This window comes from Lynx rufus, unplaced genomic scaffold (assembly GCF_022079265.1).
Source record: "Lynx rufus isolate CCGP_SWC_20201006 ecotype Redwood Valley unplaced genomic scaffold, mLynRuf1.p SCAF_17, whole genome shotgun sequence".
NCBI lineage: Eukaryota > Metazoa > Chordata > Mammalia > Carnivora > Felidae > Lynx > Lynx rufus.
In genome coordinates this window covers 5866149-5885886 of record NW_025814831.1, presented here as the reverse complement: position 1 = coordinate 5885886, position 19738 = coordinate 5866149, and the positions used below count along the sequence as shown (strand labels likewise).

The 19738-nt window shown below is 49.7% G+C and overlaps 1 protein-coding gene across 1 annotated transcript in view; it reads right to left on the bottom strand.

Annotated features, from left to right (window-relative positions):
- The window catches only part of WARS1 (tryptophanyl-tRNA synthetase 1), a 30499-nt gene that overhangs the window by 7857 nt on the left and 2904 nt on the right, over positions 1 to 19738 (bottom strand). The window contains exons 2-7 of the mRNA XM_047080105.1: positions 17078 to 17256; positions 11886 to 12099; positions 10776 to 10884; positions 6403 to 6522; positions 5706 to 5888; positions 1287 to 1387 (exon numbers count right to left, since the gene is read on the bottom strand). Of these exons, the coding sequence (XP_046936061.1) occupies positions 1287 to 1387; positions 5706 to 5888; positions 6403 to 6522; positions 10776 to 10884; positions 11886 to 12099; positions 17078 to 17191 (841 nt within the window). The 5' untranslated portion in view covers positions 17192 to 17256. The remainder of the gene's footprint in view (positions 1 to 1286; positions 1388 to 5705; positions 5889 to 6402; positions 6523 to 10775; positions 10885 to 11885; positions 12100 to 17077; positions 17257 to 19738) is intronic.

Sequence of the window (19738 nt, the reverse complement as noted above, 5' to 3'; positions counted from 1 at the left end):
CTGGGCCGCTGCTTCTCTTCTCCCCTGAAAGTCCTGCCTCTGTGATGCTCTCTCCTAGCAGACACCCCATTTCTGGGGTCCCATTGTTCTTGAGAGACCAGGTAGATGGCTGCCCCCACCAGCAGCACCCCATTAAAACACAGAGCAGTGGTGGCCATTCTCCACATGTGGGTGCTGGGCTCTGCTCAGGGCCTTCCCCGGGCACATCTCTGCTCACAGCTCTATGAGAAGGTGCCACGTGGCCTCCATTCTATAGTTGTGGACACTCGGGCTCAGACTGTTTACACAGCTTGCCAAAGCAAATACACAGCAAGCAGTTGGCTGGGCCAGGATTCAAACCCAGGCGTCTGGAAGCAAAGTGTGCGCAGCTATTCGTACGTCTACTGTCTCCTTTCTTGTCCAGGGCAGCCTTCTCTGCGACATCTTCCCAATGGATGCTGGGATTCCAAGGATAAAAACCCTTTCAAAAGCACAGGATTTATGCCCCAATTGTCAGGATTGAGTCTGACTGAAACATCAAAGAAAAGGCTCATGTGAAAAGCCTCCCAGTGAGGACTCTCCAAGGCGTTTCTCTCTGCACGTGTCCCTGAGGGTCCCTCGCCAACAGGGCCCTGGGACGTGCTCCCTCCCAGCAGGGCAAACTCCTGCGTGGCACCCGCAGGCACATCCTGGCATGCTGCCCAGGCCTGGAGCTGCACCCCCAAAACAAAGTAGGGGAGGGGGTCGGGCGACCCACCACGAGCCTCAGGGATCGAGTCCTAGCTTCGGGAGCTAAGAGTCTAGGAGAGAAGGCTGATGCATCTGAAAGGCATGGAGATATGTGGAAAGGGGCAGAGCGTATGTACAGGGGCCCGAGCCACAGAAAGAGAGCGAGGGTGGCCAGGGTGGGCTCCACAGGGCCTCTGATCAAACCTGTCCTCTTACGGGGGAAACTGAGGCTCCCGGGCATCAGAGCAGATCGTCCTGCAGCCCCTGGGTCTCCGCCAGAGGTGTCCCACACTGGCTGGGACCCCACGAGTGGGCAGAGGAGCTCCAGTCATCCCTACCCTCTTCTTTCTTCTAAACCTCCAGGGGATGACAGATGGTCTCCTGAAGTTCTGCTCCACGCAGCCCAGAAATGGGGCCGAAGGCACCACAAAGCTCTTCAGCCTCACGAGGGGACCTGCCCGGGAGCTCACTATGTGGAGGCTAGTGGCAAACGTCACCAGCTGAGAGAGCTCCGCCCCGGGGCAGACACCCGTGGTTCACACCAGCCCGCAGGGCCGCAGGCAGCAGCGACCCCTCACCGATGCTGTCACTGTCAGTGAAGCCGAAGATGCCTTTCACTTGGTTGAAGGTGACGTGCTTCTGAATCTTCACCACGTTCTTGTAGAAGCCTGGACTCGCCCTGCAAGGACAATCAGAATCAAATCTCAGGCTCACAGGGTGGCCTGCCCCCGAGGCCAAAGCAGAGGCTGGTGAAACCTGAGTGCACGCGTGTGGGCTGAGGACACAGAGTGGGCACGGAGGCTCCCAGAAGGCACTTGTAGGCGAAGGTACCCGTGGCAGGCAAAGTAGGGTGGCTGGGGGAGGGTGGAAACCAGCATGAAACCAACACAAGACAATAAGCACATGAGGCAAGACCACACCGACGCAGGCCGACTCGGGCCGACACGGAGTATCTCAACTCAGCCGGGTGGGCGGTCAAGCTACCGCAGAGCTTCAAGTCTGGGAGCTCCAAGGGAGCTTTTCTGTTGACACACGCTGTTTGGTTGTGTGTGTGTGTGTGGGGGGGGATATCTGCAACTTGTTGCCGGACAGTGTTGGATAGAAACCACCGCGTCCAGCCCCCACTGCCCCTTCCACTGCAGGGCGGCCGTGCTGTCTGGGCAGGAAGACCCCATGCTCAGCAACAAGGCTGGGCCTACAGTGGCTGATTCAAGCAATTGGATTCTCACTTCTGGACACTGAGGGATGTGGATATGAGGCCTGGATCTGTGGCAGCCATTCTGCTACCAGAGGAACCTAAGGCTGAGGACGAAGCTGACACAGGGAGGGGCAGAACCCAGAGTGACTTCTTGCACAGCATCTCCAGTATACTCAGCAGCCCTGGTCTCCAGCCCTACCATGTGTCAGGCACCGCAGGACAGAAAGGGAAACGGGGACAGCTAGTGTTTACTAGGTGCTTGCATCCTGTAGCGGGAGCCGTGCTATGTTCCAACTCTCTTTTAAGATAGTAGCTCTACCTCCCCCTATAGGCAAAGACGGAGGCTCCGAGAGGTTGAGAGTCACGTCACCGACCCTGTGAGTACAGGAGCCGGGACCCAAACGCAGGCTTGTCTGGCCGCAAAGCCTCTGCTTTCCTCACCACATCGCACAGCTTCTGAAAGAGTTTAAGACTAGCTCCTGGATGGAAGGTTGCTGACGGTCTCCGGGCAGGCAGGGAGGGGAGTGTCAGAAAGGCAGGGGCACCGGCAGGGAGGGTACAAAGGGGAAGGCCAGCACACCAGGGTTTGTTCCGAGTTGAGCAGAGCCCCGCTCGGGAGGAGATGGCAGCTTTCACTCAGCAGCCTGCTGAATTTCGGCCCCAGGGCACTGGCCGGGGAACAGAGCTACAGAGGAGACACTAGGAACCTGGCGACATGCAAAGTGCCCCCCTGACCCCCGCGGGTCGCCCACTCAGAGCAGAGCGCAGCCGCCGCCTGGAAAGACGCCTGCTCTGTGGTCCTGCTGAGACAGGAGCTCCCTCACGCTGGAGAGGGTCCTGGGGGTGGGGCGGCCTCACGCTGCTTACACCTGGGGAGGACAAGCCACTGTGTGGCGCCCGGGGGCGAGGGCCACAGCAAGACTCTGCCTTGGGTGGAGGCAACCACGAAAGCTAACCAGCAGGGCCAATCTGCCCGCGGCTGAGCTGCACGAGAGGGCCCCCAGCCCCACGAGGAGCGGAGTCTACAGCAGCCCCATGGCAACAGCGCTCCGGGCCGGCGGTGTCTGAGCAGCGTTTCTGAGTAAGATAACCTTGCCCTTTCTTAGCAGATGGCCAGTGCTTGGGCCATGCGGGCCTTAGGGTGAGAGGGGGCCGCCCTGTGAGCACCGCAGTCTCCCCGGAAGGGTCCTCGGCTCCCCAGGCGCACCCGGGGCCCACGCGACGCGATGCCGGGCCGCGCGCCGAGGCCTCGCCCCTGCTGCCAAGGAGCAGATCTGGCCGCGTCTCCTACGTGAGGGCCGAACACCTCGCTCCCCTTGGGACGGCACCTGCCCTGCACACTCACACGGTTTAAAGAACAGTTCCCAGGTTACCTCACACGGGCCATCAGTGACAGGGTTTTAGAGCCCAACGGGATTTTAGGTCGTACATTTACGAAGCGCTCACCACATACTGCTCAAAGGCCGCTTTGCGTGTAGCACCTCACTAAGTCCTCATGAAACTGCGGCAGGGGCGCCATGACCTCCCGACTTTTGTCCTTCGTTTGTCCTCACAGCCCTCATTATCACCTGGTTTGGCATCTGTTAAACTGCCGACTCTCGCCGTTTGCAGATAACCCGACACAGCTGCCGGATAAGTGTCCCGTGGGCAGCTGTATCCCCTGCGTAAGTCTGGCACGTCGCAGATGCTCAGGGAACACGTGAGCGAGCGAGCCGGGCAAGCAGGCGGACGGCGGGTGACTCAGCTGCCCGGCGCACGGTAAACGGTGGTCAGGATGGGAACCCGGGCAGGGCACACGGAAGGACCCTCCCCTGGGCTGCCCGCCACTTGTGCTCAACCCCCGACTTACAGGTGGCTCAGAGAACATACAGACTCGCCCCAAGGAACCACACCAACCAGGAGCGGAGCTGGGTCTGGAATACCAGCTCGCAGATCCCCGGTGCAGTATCTTTCCGTCCCTCATGGCTCCTGGCAGGAAGGCCTCTCTGGGCCCACGCACAGGGCCAGAAATGTGTGTGGGGACAGGGTGTCCGGGGCCAGCCTGCCTGCCGTGGACTTCTCTCCCCACGGGGCCCTGGCTGCTTCGCTCCCACCCAGAGAGGGGGCTGGAGGCTGGCTTTGCTGTAGTTTCAGCTCCTAAAGACCGGGAAGGAGCTTTTCTCAATCAAAGATCTGGATTCTGAGTTAAGTCTCAAGAAAAAAAAGTAAAATGCTCAACTGTTTAAAAGAAACTGCTGAAAACAGGATTTAGCTTTTAAAACTTCTCTCTTGACTTTAGGTTCAACAAAAGAGGTCTTTCGGAGAAGAGGCAGCACAGAACCGTTGATTTACACGTTATCCGGGTTTTCATCACTCCTGCACGTTCACGGAAGAAGAGGAAGTTCCTGCCGAGCAAAGCCACAGGACGCACAAGTGCAGTTACCAGAGACAGGCTGGAAAAGTTGCCCCAGACCCCACGTTCTCTCAGCATGTGCCGAGAGCCGGGAGGTGGGGGGGCTGTGCGGTGGCCTTTCACGGGCACTATTCAAAAGTCCACCCCCCATCACGTGCCCACCCACTCAGTCATCTTCGTGGGCTTGCAAGGGGCGCTTGCTTCTGCCTCACCGGCATCTCCGGGCAGCGAGGCAGGGACTATGTTTGGCCCACTGCCGTGTTCTCAGGACCGAGGAGGGCGCCTGCCACAGAAGGCACCCCGTGTCTACTGTACTGACCAAGCGGGACAGGGCCACCCCTCACGGCGTCCCAGATGTGGCTGAGTGGTGCTGGGGGGGGGGGTGAAGGAGGCGCACGTGACTCAGGCTGTAGGAGGGACAGCTCCTGGGAAAAGGGAGCTTGATGGCGTGTTTGGAGGTGGCGCAGGGAGAGGAGAAGTCAGAACACACTCAAAGGTGGGGCGGTGGGACCATGGGGTGTGCCATCTGGCCGGACGTGGCAGTGACGCCAGAGAGGAGCACCGGCCAACCCACCGAGGACACCACACCACGATGCCTGTATGCCCACAGAGATGCGATTTTAAAAATCTCAAGGTAAAATTAAAAAATTACTAATTCATTTACTAGTTGGTAGAAAGGCCAGACTTCTTATCAACGCAACTATGTCTCTCTGTGGATATAAAGCCACCATTCAGATTTCAGTCCTTATAAAAAGGGACGTTTTGGGGAAACGGTAAGGACCACGTTCCTCTGCACTGAGTGCGGATGCAGCCCATCCCGTGTTTTCGCCACATCCTGTCTTGGCCTGGTAATGAGCCCTCGTATGATGGGGGCCACACTCCTTAGGTTCCGTGGGGATTGCGGGGAGAGCCGTGTCTCAGGTGCTCAGGATGTATTTGCTGAGCCGAACAGCATATTCTTGGGACACTTGACAAAGCCTTACTTTTCAAACATAGTTCTTCGTAGTCATTTGGGATGAAACAGACCTCAGAAGTTTCAATTCAGGGATTTTCCAAATGCAGTATTTTGGCCTACTGAGTGGTCAACTTAAAGAACTGGCCCGTGAACGGACTGTGTGCCAGCGAGTCCTTCTCTGTGAGGAGAAAAGTATGCCAAGAAAGAGAAAGGCGCTAACCCGGCAAACTGACGGTCCTCGGAGAGAAACTACAATTCTGTCTCAAGCTGTGGATGGAAACCTTAACTGGAGAACGAAACCAACAAACCATATCCTAATGTTTCACAAAGGGATAAAAACATTCACCAGACCTAAAGGCCATTTCCAATGTCTCCGACTCAGCTGTGGCTGAGATGAGGCCCTGACGTCTGCATCTGCTTGTTTAGAAGGCAGCTGAGCATCCTCTCCTTACCCCATGTAGTCAAGATCAGAGAAGATGAAAGTCTTGTTGATGTCAAAGCCACAGGCGATGATGTCCTTGGCGTTCTCCACGGCGTAGCCGTAGGCCTGGTCCAGGGTCAGGTCTTTCCACAGGTACTTCTCATCATCTGTCATCTGGATGACCAAGGGCACGTTAAACACATCCTGCAGCCACCTAGGACACACCGGGAAAGAAGGCTACCGTCTCGTTTCTCTGTTCTGAATCTGAAGACACAGTCCCTGCTAACGACGTATGGCAAAACTTTCTCGTCTACACAACCGCACAGTGTCATGCTGTGAAATTTGACCACTATGACCGATTAACTTGGAGGGCCCTGCGTTCAGCTTTGTACTGTTTTACATTATTTTGCAGGCTGGCAACTGTTTTAGGAGGTAGGTATTATCACTCCCTTCCTGCAGACGTGGAAATGAAGGCTCAAGGAAGGGACTCTGCCACGGTCACAGGAACAGGGACAGGAGGAAACAGGCTGGCTGACCCCATCACGCCACGCTTTCTAAAGTGACACCAGGAACAAAGTGAACAGAAGCCAGAAAGGCACCAGTCCCCTCACACCTTGTTTGTCTAACGAACAGAAACTAGGGCTGCCTTGTCATTCTAGACATGGTTTATAAATAACATTCCTGGTTTACCAATAGAAGTGAAAAAAGGTACCCGATACAATACTTACTTTGTGAAAATAAATGGGATGAGGTGACCTACATGCATTGCTTCGGAAGAGGGGCCCCTGCCCGTATACAGGTAAAACGGCTTCTTATTTTCATAGGCATCAAGGATTTGATTCATATCTCTAAATGAAAAAGGAGAAAAGGAAATAGTGTGATTTTCTGAAATAAAAATTAAGGCACTGATGCTCACTGGGAAATGATAGAGAAAATACAACACAGATAATAGAGTTTGTTATCCTTGGCGCTTATGTTAGAAAAACGACAGGAAATGTCTACTGACATGATTTCTCCTGTGTTTGTTTTAAAAGTATGAGACACGCAGGTTTGGAATAAAAGATGCACACAGTTGGGCAGCCAGTGGAGCCCCTTTGGAATTTTCAAATATCAGTGTGCCCACATCATCTGCTTTCCTGGGAATGATGCCAAGCCAGCCCTACACAATCCCTTGTTTAGGACCCCAGCCCCAGACGGGGAGGCTGCAGGGCCCTGCACAGTCCTGACTCGGGGCTGGGAGTGAAGAACATGCATGGGGAGTATAGAGGTGAGGTCCCCAGCTGCAGATCTGATTTGGGCTCCCCCAGCCAGGCTGGGACCAAGTGTCTTCATCTGGGAGTCACTGTGGAATCATCGGCCCTCCCCCAGGACTGGGGTCCACAGACAATGCACATGAAGGGTCCTCCCTCCTGATTGTGCAGAATCACCTGGTCATATTGCATTTCCCTGGACCCTACCTTCAGAGAGTCTGACTCAGTGAATCTGGGTGGTATCTGGGAATCTGCATTTTTAAAAAGCTCCCTCAGTAACCACCTCATTGGCAGGGTGTGAAACCACTACTCCAGCGTGTGAACGCTCTTCATTTCTGGACAAAGTGTCCCCAAATAAAAGAGGTCTGGCTGGGAGACCCCACGCAAGAATACTCTAAGAAGTGACCCCTCCTCACAGCCCACACCAAGGGTTCACAGCGTCCATCTTCGGGCTCACAGGGTCGTGGGGACTGTTTCTTTGTGCTTAGCTTCTTTTACCTCCAGGAAATGATCATACACGGTTTTTGAAATAAGGAAAGAATTAAAAAAATGTAATTTTGGAAGAAAAGAGTCTTTCTTTGGTTCTCACAATTAACTTTTATGGGCTTAAAGAAGCAAGAAAAAAATGTAGCTGTCCCACGAGCTGTCCTTGAAGTCTCTGAGAGCTCCCCAGGGACGGCCCTGGGGGCCAGGCGCTCTTAAGGAGCACAGGGAATGGACTGAGGCTTGCAAATTGAGCTCAGCTTCGTGAGGATAGTTTCCAGTAGGTGAAGGAGCCCAGGCAAAGCCCACAGTTTGCAGCTTGACAGCATGTGCCACCTCTCCTCTAATCCCCCATTTTGCAGATGATAACGTCAGAGGGGCATTCTCAAACCTGAGAATGGCCAAAAGTTGCAAGTTCCATGCCTCCCCAAGCCAAGAGCCTACAGGGTTACTCACAGAAGTAAACAAGTCATATGGGCAGTGAGAACTGTAAAATGCTAAGTTTTGATTTAAGATCAATAAAATTGGTAAACCTTCAGCGAAAGTGACCAAGGTGGGAAAAAAAGTGCGAAGCCTCTACTAAAGTCAGGAATGGAAGAAGGGACGTTATTACTGACTTCACAGGAATAAAAAGGATTATAAAGGAATGCTAAGAACAATCGTATGGCCACAAATGAGACAACCTTGATGAAAAAGACCAATTCCTAGAGAGAAACTACCAGACTGACTCAAGAAGAAATAGAGAATCTGAACAAATCTAGAACAAGCGAAGAAACTGAACTAGTAATCAAAAAATGACCCACAAAGAGCCCAGGACCAGATGGCCTCATGGCGGATTCTATCAAATATTAAAAAAACAACAATCAACAGCAATCCTTCACAAACTCTTCCAAACAAACTGAAGAGGGAATACTTGCAAACTCATTCTGAGGCCAGGGTTATCTCACACCACAAGCGACAGAAAACTGCAGACCCTTGTGATACAGATGCCAACATCCTCAGCTGCTAGCAGACCAAATCCAGCAACATATAAAAAGGATGATTTATCATGATCAAGTGGGATTTGTCCCAGGAATGCAAAGTTGGTTCCACACACAAAAATCCATCAATGTGATACACCCTATCAATATAAGACATGATCATCTCAGCAGACTCAGAAGAAGAATTTAATAAAATCCGACACCTTTCATGATGAAAATACTCAACAAGCTAAGAAGAGAAGGAAACTTCCTTAACATAATTCAGGGCATAATTTGGGGAAAACCCACAGCTAAATGTAAAAGTAAAACTTTTGGAGCAAATCTTCATGATCTTGGATTAGGCAACAGTTTCTTAGGACACTAAAAGCAAAGGGAACTGAAAAACAAAATAAACTATTTCATAAAGATGAAAAGTATTGGGTTTCAAAGAACACTCGATAAAGTGAAAAGATACATACATAATTGGAGTATTTGCAAACCATATATTTGATAAGAAACTAGGATCTGAAATATTATATAAAAAACTCTTGGGGCGCCTGGGTGGCTCAGTCGGTTAAGCCTCCGACTTCAGCTCAGGTCACGATCTCACGGTCCGTGAGTTCGAGCCCTGCGTCGGGCTCTGGGCTGATGGCTCAGAGCCTGGAGCCTGCTTCCGATTCTGTGTCTCCCTCTCTCTCTGCCCCTCCCCCGTTCATGCTCTGTCTCTCTCTGTCTCAAAAATAAATAAACGTTAAAAAAAAATTAAAAAACAAAAACAAAAACTCTTATAGCTCAGTAGTAAAAAGATAACCTAATTAAAAAGTGGGCAAAGGATCAGAATATTCTTCAAAGAATATATAAAAATAGCCAACAAGCACATGAAAGGATGCTCAACATCATTAGTCATTAGGGAAATATAAATCACGACACAATGAAAAACCACTTCAGGGGCACCTGGGTGGCTCAGTCGGTTGAGCGTCTGATTCTTGCTATCAGCTCAGGTCGTGATCCCAAGGTCATGGGATTGACCCGCATCAGGCTCCTTGCTGAGCTCGGAGCCTGCTTGGGATTCTCTTTCTCTCCCTTTGCCCCTCCTGCCAGCTCCTGCCTGTGCTCTCTCTCTCTCCCTCTCAAGGAAAAAAAAGAAAGAAAAGATAAAGAAAAACCACTTCCTACCTATGAGCATGACTCTAAAACAAACACAAAATAGAAAACAGTAAGGGTTGGTGAGGATGTGGAGAAACTGGAATCCTTGTTTGTGCACTATTGGTGGGAGTACAAAAACCACAGCCACTGTGGAGATCAGTTTGGCAGATCCTCAGAAAGTTCTAGAACTACCTTATGATGCAATAGTTCTGTTCCCACACACCCTGAGAGAACTGAGAACGTTATGTCCATACAACATATATTCTTTCCAGTGAAAAGAACCCAAATGCCCAGCAAGCAGTGAATGGATAAACAAAATGTTGTGGGGCGAATCTATTCAATGGCACATTATTCAGGTATAAAAGGAGTGAGGCACTAATGCACCCGGCAACACGGAGGAACCTTGAAAACCCTGAAATGGTGGTTGCCGGGGTGGTGGGGGTGGGGGGATGGGGTTTCTTCCTGGGGTGGAGATGTTCTGGAGCTGGTGGTGGTGATGAGTACACAACCTGATGAATATACTAAAGACCACTGAACTGTGTACTTGAAGAAGGTTAATTAAATCTTAAGGCAAAAGCTTTGATTATATTCTGTCCAGAAAGAGGGCTGAGTGGGGCCTGGCGTTTTCTGCACACGGAATTTTAAGTGTTCCAGCAGACGGCCGAGTGCCATGCTGTGCGCTCTCCCATAACCACGAAGTGCAAGCACGACAGAACAGCCCTACCACGGACCATAAATCCCGTGAGCAGAGTTTCAAAAATGAGCTACAAGAACCCTTTTGGAACCTGCCCATTTTCTGATGCAATCTGCGTGGAATTTATAGTAGGAGGTAGGGGTAGTCTGTTCCAGGTACACTCTATTGGTTTCTCTTTTGCCATGACTTACGAGGGAGCCAGTACAATGGCAGGAAGAGGGCGCAGTTTCAGGAAGCCTCTTGCTTATCGCGTGGGAAATGTTAAACTTGGACATATTAATCTTTTATCTTATGACATTTTATGATTTTATAGTGCATAATCTAGCATGAATCTCATCTGCCGCGTATGTGACCTCCACCTTGTGAAGTGAACAGCTCACAAATGAATAAAGTCGGGGCCCGAGGGGGAGGGGACAGGACACGAACCCACGGCCAGTTACAGACAGGACAGAAGGTGGACCCCAGTCTTCACAACTGGCTATCATTTCCCCACATAGCAGGCAGCCTGCGGGAGGGGCCTCCTAATCATGTCTGGAACTAAAGGGAGAGGAGGGTGGGAAGCCCCTGACCTGTGCGAGAAGAAGATGCCTCTGCGCAGGAAGCGGTGTGGTTTCTGCCCGATGGCTCTCTCTATCCGGTTTACCAGCTCTTTGTCAATTTTACTGCTTCCGAACCGAACTGGAAAAAAAAATGGTAATGAGGAAATGACTATCTTAGGTGGTGTGGGGTTTGGTGATGAGGTATTACCGAAGGGGAAAAGCTGGTGATCCGTGTACAATCCTAACGAACTCAGTCCTCTCCAGGACTTTTGCTCCTAGTCCCTACCTCAACCCCAATCAAATGCCGTTCATGTTAACAATGACAGCTGAGACGACAACCAGCAAAACAGGAAAGAAATTACAGAATAAAACGGTGTTTTGTCTGGGATTGGATTTTGATGGGAAACATATCCAGAATTCAGCCTGCCTAGCAACTTTTCACCTCCACCCCCGCCCCCAGTTGCTAATTACGGGGGACTTTATGTACACTGACAACCATAATCTTAATATTCTTTAGTTGTTGGATTGAACTAGCATCTGTGTACCAGTGAATTTCCCCCCATTGGTAGTTGATACTTAAATTAGGAAAATGGCTTTCAACTTTGATCAAAACATTTTAGTAATGCCCCCTCTCTGGTGATTACCAGTGATCTTGGAATACGGACGTCCCTGAGCAGGAAGCCCTGTGGGGAAGGGCTGGCCAGTGGCGACCTGTCCCCTTGAGGAGTCACCCTTCTTAAGCAGACTTCCAGCTTTTCAGCTCCACAGTCAATACCACCGGAGGAGACTTAGGTGATCCATTTCTGACTTTAAGCATTCAGTGAAAGGTGATTTGAATGACTGCAAAGATGCCATTCCAAAAGACCTTTCCTGAAGTTCTGAATTGCTCAAAAAAAAAAGGAGAACGCTTCCACTAACCTATCTACTGTAGATCATTATTTTGAAATAAGTTTTACATTGTTATTTCAGTTGAAAAGAATCCTTTGGGAATATAATGCACGACCAAAAGATTTTAGCATCTATTTTTTCTTGCCATTGAAGCTTGACTGGGTTTATAATTCAAGAGAAAAAAACACCAACGAGATCAACTAGTGACCAATGGGATCACTTCTAAAAGTCGGGGCTTCTCCCAGGACGTACCAATGAGCTTATCATAGTCAATGCCCTTGGCACTGCTGGTCTGTACCGTCCAAGGGTCCACAAAATCCTCTTCAGCTTCTGTGGCACCCAGGCCACTATCGTTCCCAGGTGCTGGGTTCCCTGGAGGGCAGTCGGCTTTGTAATCTTCCCCCATGGCGGCTTTGTAGCTCATTTTTAACGATAACAGCATCTGTACTGCAGAATCGATTTCATCCTGGACAAAGGAAATAAGGATGAAACCTAAAAATACTAACATGGCTAACATTTTGCTGAACGTGACTGTCACGTGGCAGGCGCTGTGCTAAATGCCCTCACACACGTTACCTCCTTCAGTCTCAAGACAGCCCTCCGAGGCAGGCAGCACCACTGTCACTGTGCTGTTCCAGTAGGACTCTGACCCTCACAGAGGTGAAGGAGTCTGCCCATGGACACACGGCAAGTCACGGGCCCAAATATAGTTCACTTCTGCATTGTTCTAGTGGATCTATGTAATCTATGGATTACTACCACAAACACTACCGGATGAATGTGACATGATATACACTGTTATTTACGACACAGTGAATACACTAAGGATTTCTCAAACACCACCGATGCCAGAGAACGTGTGCGGCAAGCTCCCTGGACTGAGTATACGGAATTCTACATCGGACCTTGTTTTTATGGGCCACACAGTTGAGACGAGTATTTGCGGCAGCTTAGATGATGCCACCAAGGATGGTAATGGCAACCCTAGACATCAGGGAAACAGATAAAGGCAAGGAAAAATAGAGGCTTTCAAGTCATAAATTAAGGAGGGATGTAGTGGGAAACAGTTATATTACTGTAGTTTGGAGCCTTATCAAGCTGTCCAAAGTGTTTGCATACTGAGTGCTTTAAATAAGCAGAAGGAAAGCAAATGTAGACTACATCCGTGGGTACTCTGGAGATCTATCAAAGCCCTTCTGCTCCAGAAGCCCACACTAGCCACCCATGAAGGCTGGCCTCTGAAAGAGCAGGCCTAATTAGGCAGATTAGTCATGCTATGCCCAGAGCTCTGCTCCTGTAATTGGCCTTGCTGGATTAGATCACAAACAAAGAATATACACAGTCCAATTTGCCTGCCAAGGGAAGTACAAACATTCCTGTTTAGAGTTTACACATAATGTTCCATAAACTGGGTTTCCTGGTGGAGACACCATAACACCAACCTCCACCCAGACGTAACGGTTGCATCAGGAGCAGCCCCGGGGCCACAGAGAACTGACACCTTGGGGAGATTCCGCAGATACAGATTTGAGTTTCAAATTCGGAAACTACCTGGAATTCGTTCTTAAAATGAATTAGAACTGTGGGCCGAATAACCCCATGGCTAACCCTCATAGAAGAGATAGGTAATTGCCAGGCTGCATAGGTGCGTACGTTTTACTCATCTCATTCCTGCAGTGCCTAGGTTCAGTGCAACCACATAATGTTTAGCAAGCATGATTTATCGAATTATCCGTGGGAAGGATTAGCGTGCTTTGAAGTACACTTTGGTCAATACCCTTTTATCACCGGCTATGTTGACATTTCATACTCTATCTGCTCGAACTCTGCTTGCAACCCGGAGGCTCTTTGAAAGTCAAACATTCAACCAGTATCCCTGCTCGAGAACTGTCTGCAGTCTGGAGTGGGATTTAAATAGACAGACAAGCCTGCCGTGTGGATTTTCTTGTTTCCTTAATCTAACATGGAACAGGACACTGAAACAGGACTTAAAAGCTGACTTTCTAGCGGAGAAAAAAAAAGACTATACACAACCTGAATATATAAAGCTCCAAGACAGGCAGAACTATCCATGGTGGAGGCCTAGGGTGGAGGGCAGAGGCAGTGGCTGAAGGGGCCTGAGGATGGCTTCCGGGCGCTGCTGTCTGGTTTCCTGATGTGGGCACTGGTTACATAGGTGTGGTCATTTTGTGAAAATTCAGTAAGAGGACTGATTACGATCTCCATACTTTTCTGGTTAAATGGTGCACTTCCAATTAAAAAGTTTACTTAAACTAAGAGGACAAGAAAAACAACTGCTCTCTAGTTTAACCTTTACAATCCAGTGCCATTTCTTTTTTTGTTTTTGATTTAAAAAATTTTTTTAACATTATTGAGAGACAGAGAGAGACAGAGCATGAGCATGGGAGGGGCAGAAAGAGAAAGAGGGAGACACAGAATCGGAAGCAGGCTCCAGGCTCCAGCTGTCAGTGCAGAGCCTGACGCGGGACTCGGACTCACAAACTGTGAGATTATGACCTGAGCCGAAGTCGGGTGCCTAACCGACTGAGCCACCCAAGCACCCCTGATCCAGTGTCATTTCTTGAGTCCTGCTCAAACTGTTCATGCTCCCAGCCACTGTCTCTCTTCAGAGCCCCTGGATTCTGACCTATCCCCCCAGGAAACACCCTGCTTTTTAGTGAACTGTGGCTGAAAGCAGGGGGTCTTATCCCCCTGGTACACGGAGAAGAGAAGAATGGTGAGGACCCCAGCCTACACACATGGCAGAGACGGCTGAAGAAAGGACTCCCGGTGCCCTCACTGTATTGGTGCTCCCAAAGTGGCTCAAGTATTTGCATAAAGTGAATTTTTAAAACATCAGGTGTTCTATCATAACACATTCCAGAGCCAAATTTACTTCTGAGTTTTCCCCATTTTGCTCTGACTTCATTGTGCAACCTCTGATCTCTCTCATTGGTCAGCTGATGGCTTAAGTCAAAGAACACACTTGGAAGAGTAATTCTAAACGGTGTTAAGTATCGTGTGTTTAATAATGAACACAACTGGAGTCACTAAGAATTACTAACTAAAAACACTTATGAAATGGTATTCATATTTAGTATTAAATAGGTAAAAATTCCACTGCCAAGTTTCCAAAAATGGGTTTAAAGAGTAAATGAATATTTGGGTCCTTTATCTATTTCAAGGTTTTTAAAAACAACTTCTTAGCCTCATCCACCAAGTCCTACCTGATGTGTAAACCTCTGTCTGTGAATAACCAGCTCCTTGTTTTGACATCACTGTCTTACAGTACCGCTTATTTCTTTTAAGATATAATGGTTTATTCGGGGTCCAAAGAGTTGACCACCCTGGTCCACTGCCAGGGTGGGTGGGAGATGGTTGATGCCATCGGTGGAGGACCCAGGAAGCAGTCCTGAAAAGAAGACAACCGGGGCTGGAAGGGACAGACGAGGAAGTCACGGAGATGTAGCAGCTGAGGTTCCTAAGAGTGGAGGCGTCGCAGAAGGAAAGGCAGTGCCTCCGTGCATTAGAGACGCAGACGGAACGGATTACACTCCTGAAACCTCGCGGCAACAGCAGAGAGACCTTTAAGAAAGGCGTAACCCCGTGAGGACAAAGGCAACAAAAAGAGGGCGTCAGCAACAAGATTTCGGAAACTGCAGAGCTGCTGGATGGACTGGTAGCAGAATGTCGTGGAAACACTGGAATTATGCCGCTGGGGAGTCCCGGGGCTGGGGGCTGGGGCATCAGTGGAAGTGAGGGGGAAAGTGGGTTCTAAAAACAGGAGCACAGGTTGAAAGTCTGTTTAAGATACAGCTGGTCGGCTCTCTGCCCCCCCTCCCCCCCGCCCCCCCCACACAGAGGCTCTGTGCCAGGGAGGTGGAGTTAGAAGTATTAGATCAGGGGCACACGGCATTGAACAGGGAAGTTCAGGGACAGCCACACAGCCCAGCCCCTCTGTCCTCAGAGGATATCAGGAAAACCATCACCAAGATCTCAGAGATAAAAGGTCACTTACCATACCTAGGAAACAAGAACGGGTTGCTATAAGGAAAGGAACATTCGAAAAGCAAATGAGCTCGTGGAAGTTAAAAATGACAGGATAAACGAAACACGATAGGAGGATTAAGAGTTGAGGAGGGAGTGCCTGGCTGGCTCAGTCGGTGGAACATGAGACTCTTGATTTCAGGGTTATGAGTTCAAACCCCACGTTGGGTGTGGAGCCTACTCAAAGGGAAAAAAAAAGGAAACATAAGAAGTTAAGGAAATATATCTGAAAGAACAGCAACAAGAAAACAAAATGGAAAGGAAAAGTTAAAAAATAAAAACAAAAACAAAAACAGAGGGGGCCAGCTTCTGGGAAAAAAAGACCCACAGAGAACAGAGAAAACAGGAGAGAAGAAATCAAAGAAATAATAGAATTTCTGAGAATTAAGGGTCCTCCTTTTTTAAGTTTATTTATTTTTGAGAGAGAGAGAGAGAGCGACAGTGAGAGAGAGTGCGAGCACACACACAAGAGTGCATGGCAAGCCCAGTGAGGCCCAGGAGGGGCTCAAGCCAACGAACCACAGAGTATGCCCTGAGCCCAAATTGGACGCTTAACTGACTGAGCCACCCAGGTGCCCTGAGAATTAAGGGTCTTAAGTTTCTAGTTATAGTAGACAAAATAAAGGTACTTTTAGACATGCAAGTCCTCCCAAATTACTTCTTTAGCACTAATTTTTTTCAGAAAACTATTGGAGGATTTGCTCTGTCAAGACAGAGTAAACAAAGGAGGAGTAAGACACAGGATCAGGAAACAGGGAGCCCACAGGGGGAGGGAAGGGAGAGACAGCTTTTCAAGAAGATGAGCTACACACTGGCTGGTGTGAGTGCCCTGGGAGGAGACTCACCCGGCTGGAGGGGGCCCGGAGCCCCATTACCATTAGTACACAAGACACTGAGCAAACAGGAATCAGGACAAACATCAACTCTGGGGCAGGAAAGGCAAGGCACCTGGAGTATACTCAGTGGGTCAGCTGCCAGCAGCACTTATGTGGTCAGAAGAGCATCGATGCTGACACTGACTGACATGCGCGGGACAGCAGAGGGATGGGAGGTGCCGATGGAGGTGCTAACTCCTCTCACCCACACCTGAATATCGACAAGAAGCAATGTAAAAGTGTGATTTTTAGAGAAATGGGGGGTACATATCAAAGAATCCGCTCAAAGAACTGAAATGTTTGTTTCTGGGAAAAGAAAATGGGAACAGGAAAGGTGGAGGACTGCTGAATTTCAGAGGCTTTTGTTTAGACCACACGCACGTCAATAACGGAGAAAATAAATTCATAGTCAAAAGACCTCAGTTATTGAGGGAACAGAGTCTTGGGAACAGTCTGCTCCCGGGAAACATAACCCCAGACTTGGCCCAGATGCGTGTGCAGCGAACCCGACAAATCCCATACCTGTGGTGCCTTTCCAGCTTTGAGGGACCGCACGAGCTCCCCCTGAGCAGCTATCCTGTTGAACAGTTCCAGAGGGGAGGCACACCCCTGTTCGCCGTTGGGCACGTCCGCCATCTTCCAGGACCTAGGTCTCTAGCTGGCTAGGGCGTCGGAAGATTTGCTCGGTGGTCCAGACAAAACTGTGGGGGGCGAGGGGGAGAAGGGGGGGAAGACCGATTAACCAACCACCGCGGCTGTTTTACCGCTCGTGCATCTACCTAGTCCTTCGCCTTTCCAACAAGGATGGAGGAGTTACAAGAAAGGGCACGGGGAAAACAGCGGTGATAAAGGCATTGGCAGGAATTTGGGGCCATGAAGGAGGAAAGAGGAAGAGCAAGTGCAGTGAGGAGGACTGACGGAGGGGCTGGGAGCTCAGGGCAGCGAAGGAGGACCCATAACTAAGAGCATGTGAGCCTCACCCGGTGCCCAGCACACAGGAAGGACGCGTGTTTGTTCAGGGAGCAAACACCGAAGTGTTTTAACAAACCTAAGTCCACTAGAGCTAAAAACATTTGGCAAACTGCTATTTACTCTTTATCTTAATTGTGCCGGGGATGAGTTTCCAGGCCTTTGCAGCCACAACCAACATACGGCTGAACAAACGGCTTTCTCTGCCAGCCAGCTGCTCTGTTCTCAGCTGAAGTGAGGTGGGGTGGAGGGCAGGGCCTTATCTGTCCCGGGCTCCAAACGGGGAAAAAACTATACATAGCCCGACCATTCTACGTGCTGACTAACTTCACTGCAGACCTCTGAAGAAGGTGTACCGGCACCTTTTAGTAGTTATTATTTTCTGTTAACCTTGAAAAAGGTGGGACACAAGGCAGGCCACCCAGTGTCGCCTTGGAGCAGAGACCAGCCACAGTCAGTCCCCTTTTGGGTCAGTGTCCACTTCCTCATCTGTCAAGTGGCACCATCAGGAACCTCTCCACCTACCTTGAGGGCTGCTCTAAAGAAGAAATGAGGAAAAACCAGCTGGTAGCCTTTCGTAAACTAAAACAAGATATACACCTACTACGAGTACTGTCGTCAGGGTTCCGGGGCTCGGCCGAACCCCAGCTCCATCTATGACTTGCAGCTGTACCTTGAGTGAGGACAGGACAATGACAATGGGCTGTGCCAGAGCAGCTAACTCCCGGCACCTCCGTACCTGCTACTTTTCTGAGCACCTTATACACATCTGCTTGCGGAAGCTTCACGGCAATCCTGTGAGACAGATCTGTTGTCTCCATTTTACGGATGAGCCAACCGAGGCACAGAGAGATTATAAAACTTCCCTGAGATAACACGAGCAGTAGAGACGGGACATAAGCTCAAGCAGCTGCAGCTTACACCCTCCAAAGCTGTCCTACACGTTCCCTGACTGCGAGGAGTCTCAGCTTCTCGACCGTGAGGTGTGGCTGACGGTAACACTACCTGCAGGACTGGTGTGTGGATGGAGTGTGACAGTGTGGGTTAACAGACAGTCCAGGACAGCATTAGCCCCGTGGCAGAGGTTCAATAAATGACTATTTTGTGTCTAACTGTTTAAGTTTTTTTCTATTAACTCTCTGAACCAAACACACAAACTTGAGGGGTAATTTTTTTTTTTTTTTTTAAGTAAGCTTCACGCCCAGCATGGAGCCCAACGCAGGGCTTGAACTCACAACCCTGAGATCAAGACCCAAGCTGAGAGCAGGCCGAATGCTTAACCGGCTGAGCCACCCAGTAAACACTACTTGTGGGGTTCAAATTCACGACCCCACGATCAAGAGTTGCATGCTCTACCAACTGCGCCAGCCAGGTGCCTCAAGGGGTTATTTATTTATTTATTAATATTTATTTATTTTTGAGAGAGAGAGAGAGAGAGAGAGAGAGAGAGAGACGGAGCATAAGCAGGGGAGGGGCAGAGAGAGAGGGAGACGCAGAATCCGAAGCAGGCTCCAGGCTCTGAGCTGTCAGCACAGAATCTGATGTGGGTCTCGAATCCACGAACCTTGAGATCATGACCTCAGCCAAAGTTGGATGCTTGACCGACTGAGCCACCCAGGCGCCCCAGGGGTAATTTATTTTTTATCAATTTGTTAAGTGTTTACTTAAGAAGTATATAAATTTTAACTAGGCCAATTTTTATATAAGTCAATGAAACTGTAATACTGAAACCAGGATGAGACAATAGTCAGTTTCTTTTCCCCCCTTGCTGAGAATCACCTCAATTCCCAGAAAAGGAAGTCGGGTGAAATGATTGTTTCAGATAACAAAGCCCCAGTTTAGGGAAGCCTATAAAAAAGATAAGAAATGCGGAAGAGCCTCTGAGGAGCACCTGTGAGGACAAACACTGAGGCTCGTATCAGATAACAATCAAAGGGATGAAAACCACTTCTAGCCACAAATGGCCAAACATCACATCCCATGGCATAGTATATGCTCTGCATTAGCAGATGAGAGGCTGATGGCCCAGGGAAGTTAGAACCAGCCCCTGAGGTTCCACTGCCGGGGTAGCTAAGCTGGGACCTGATGCCAAAGCTCCTCTAAGCCGTGTGCTCTCTCAGAATTCCAGCCGCTCCCCCTGCCTGGAATGTGATAACCTCCTCTTCATGCACACTTCCTGTTATCTTACTAATTCAGACCTCAGCTCTTTTCAGC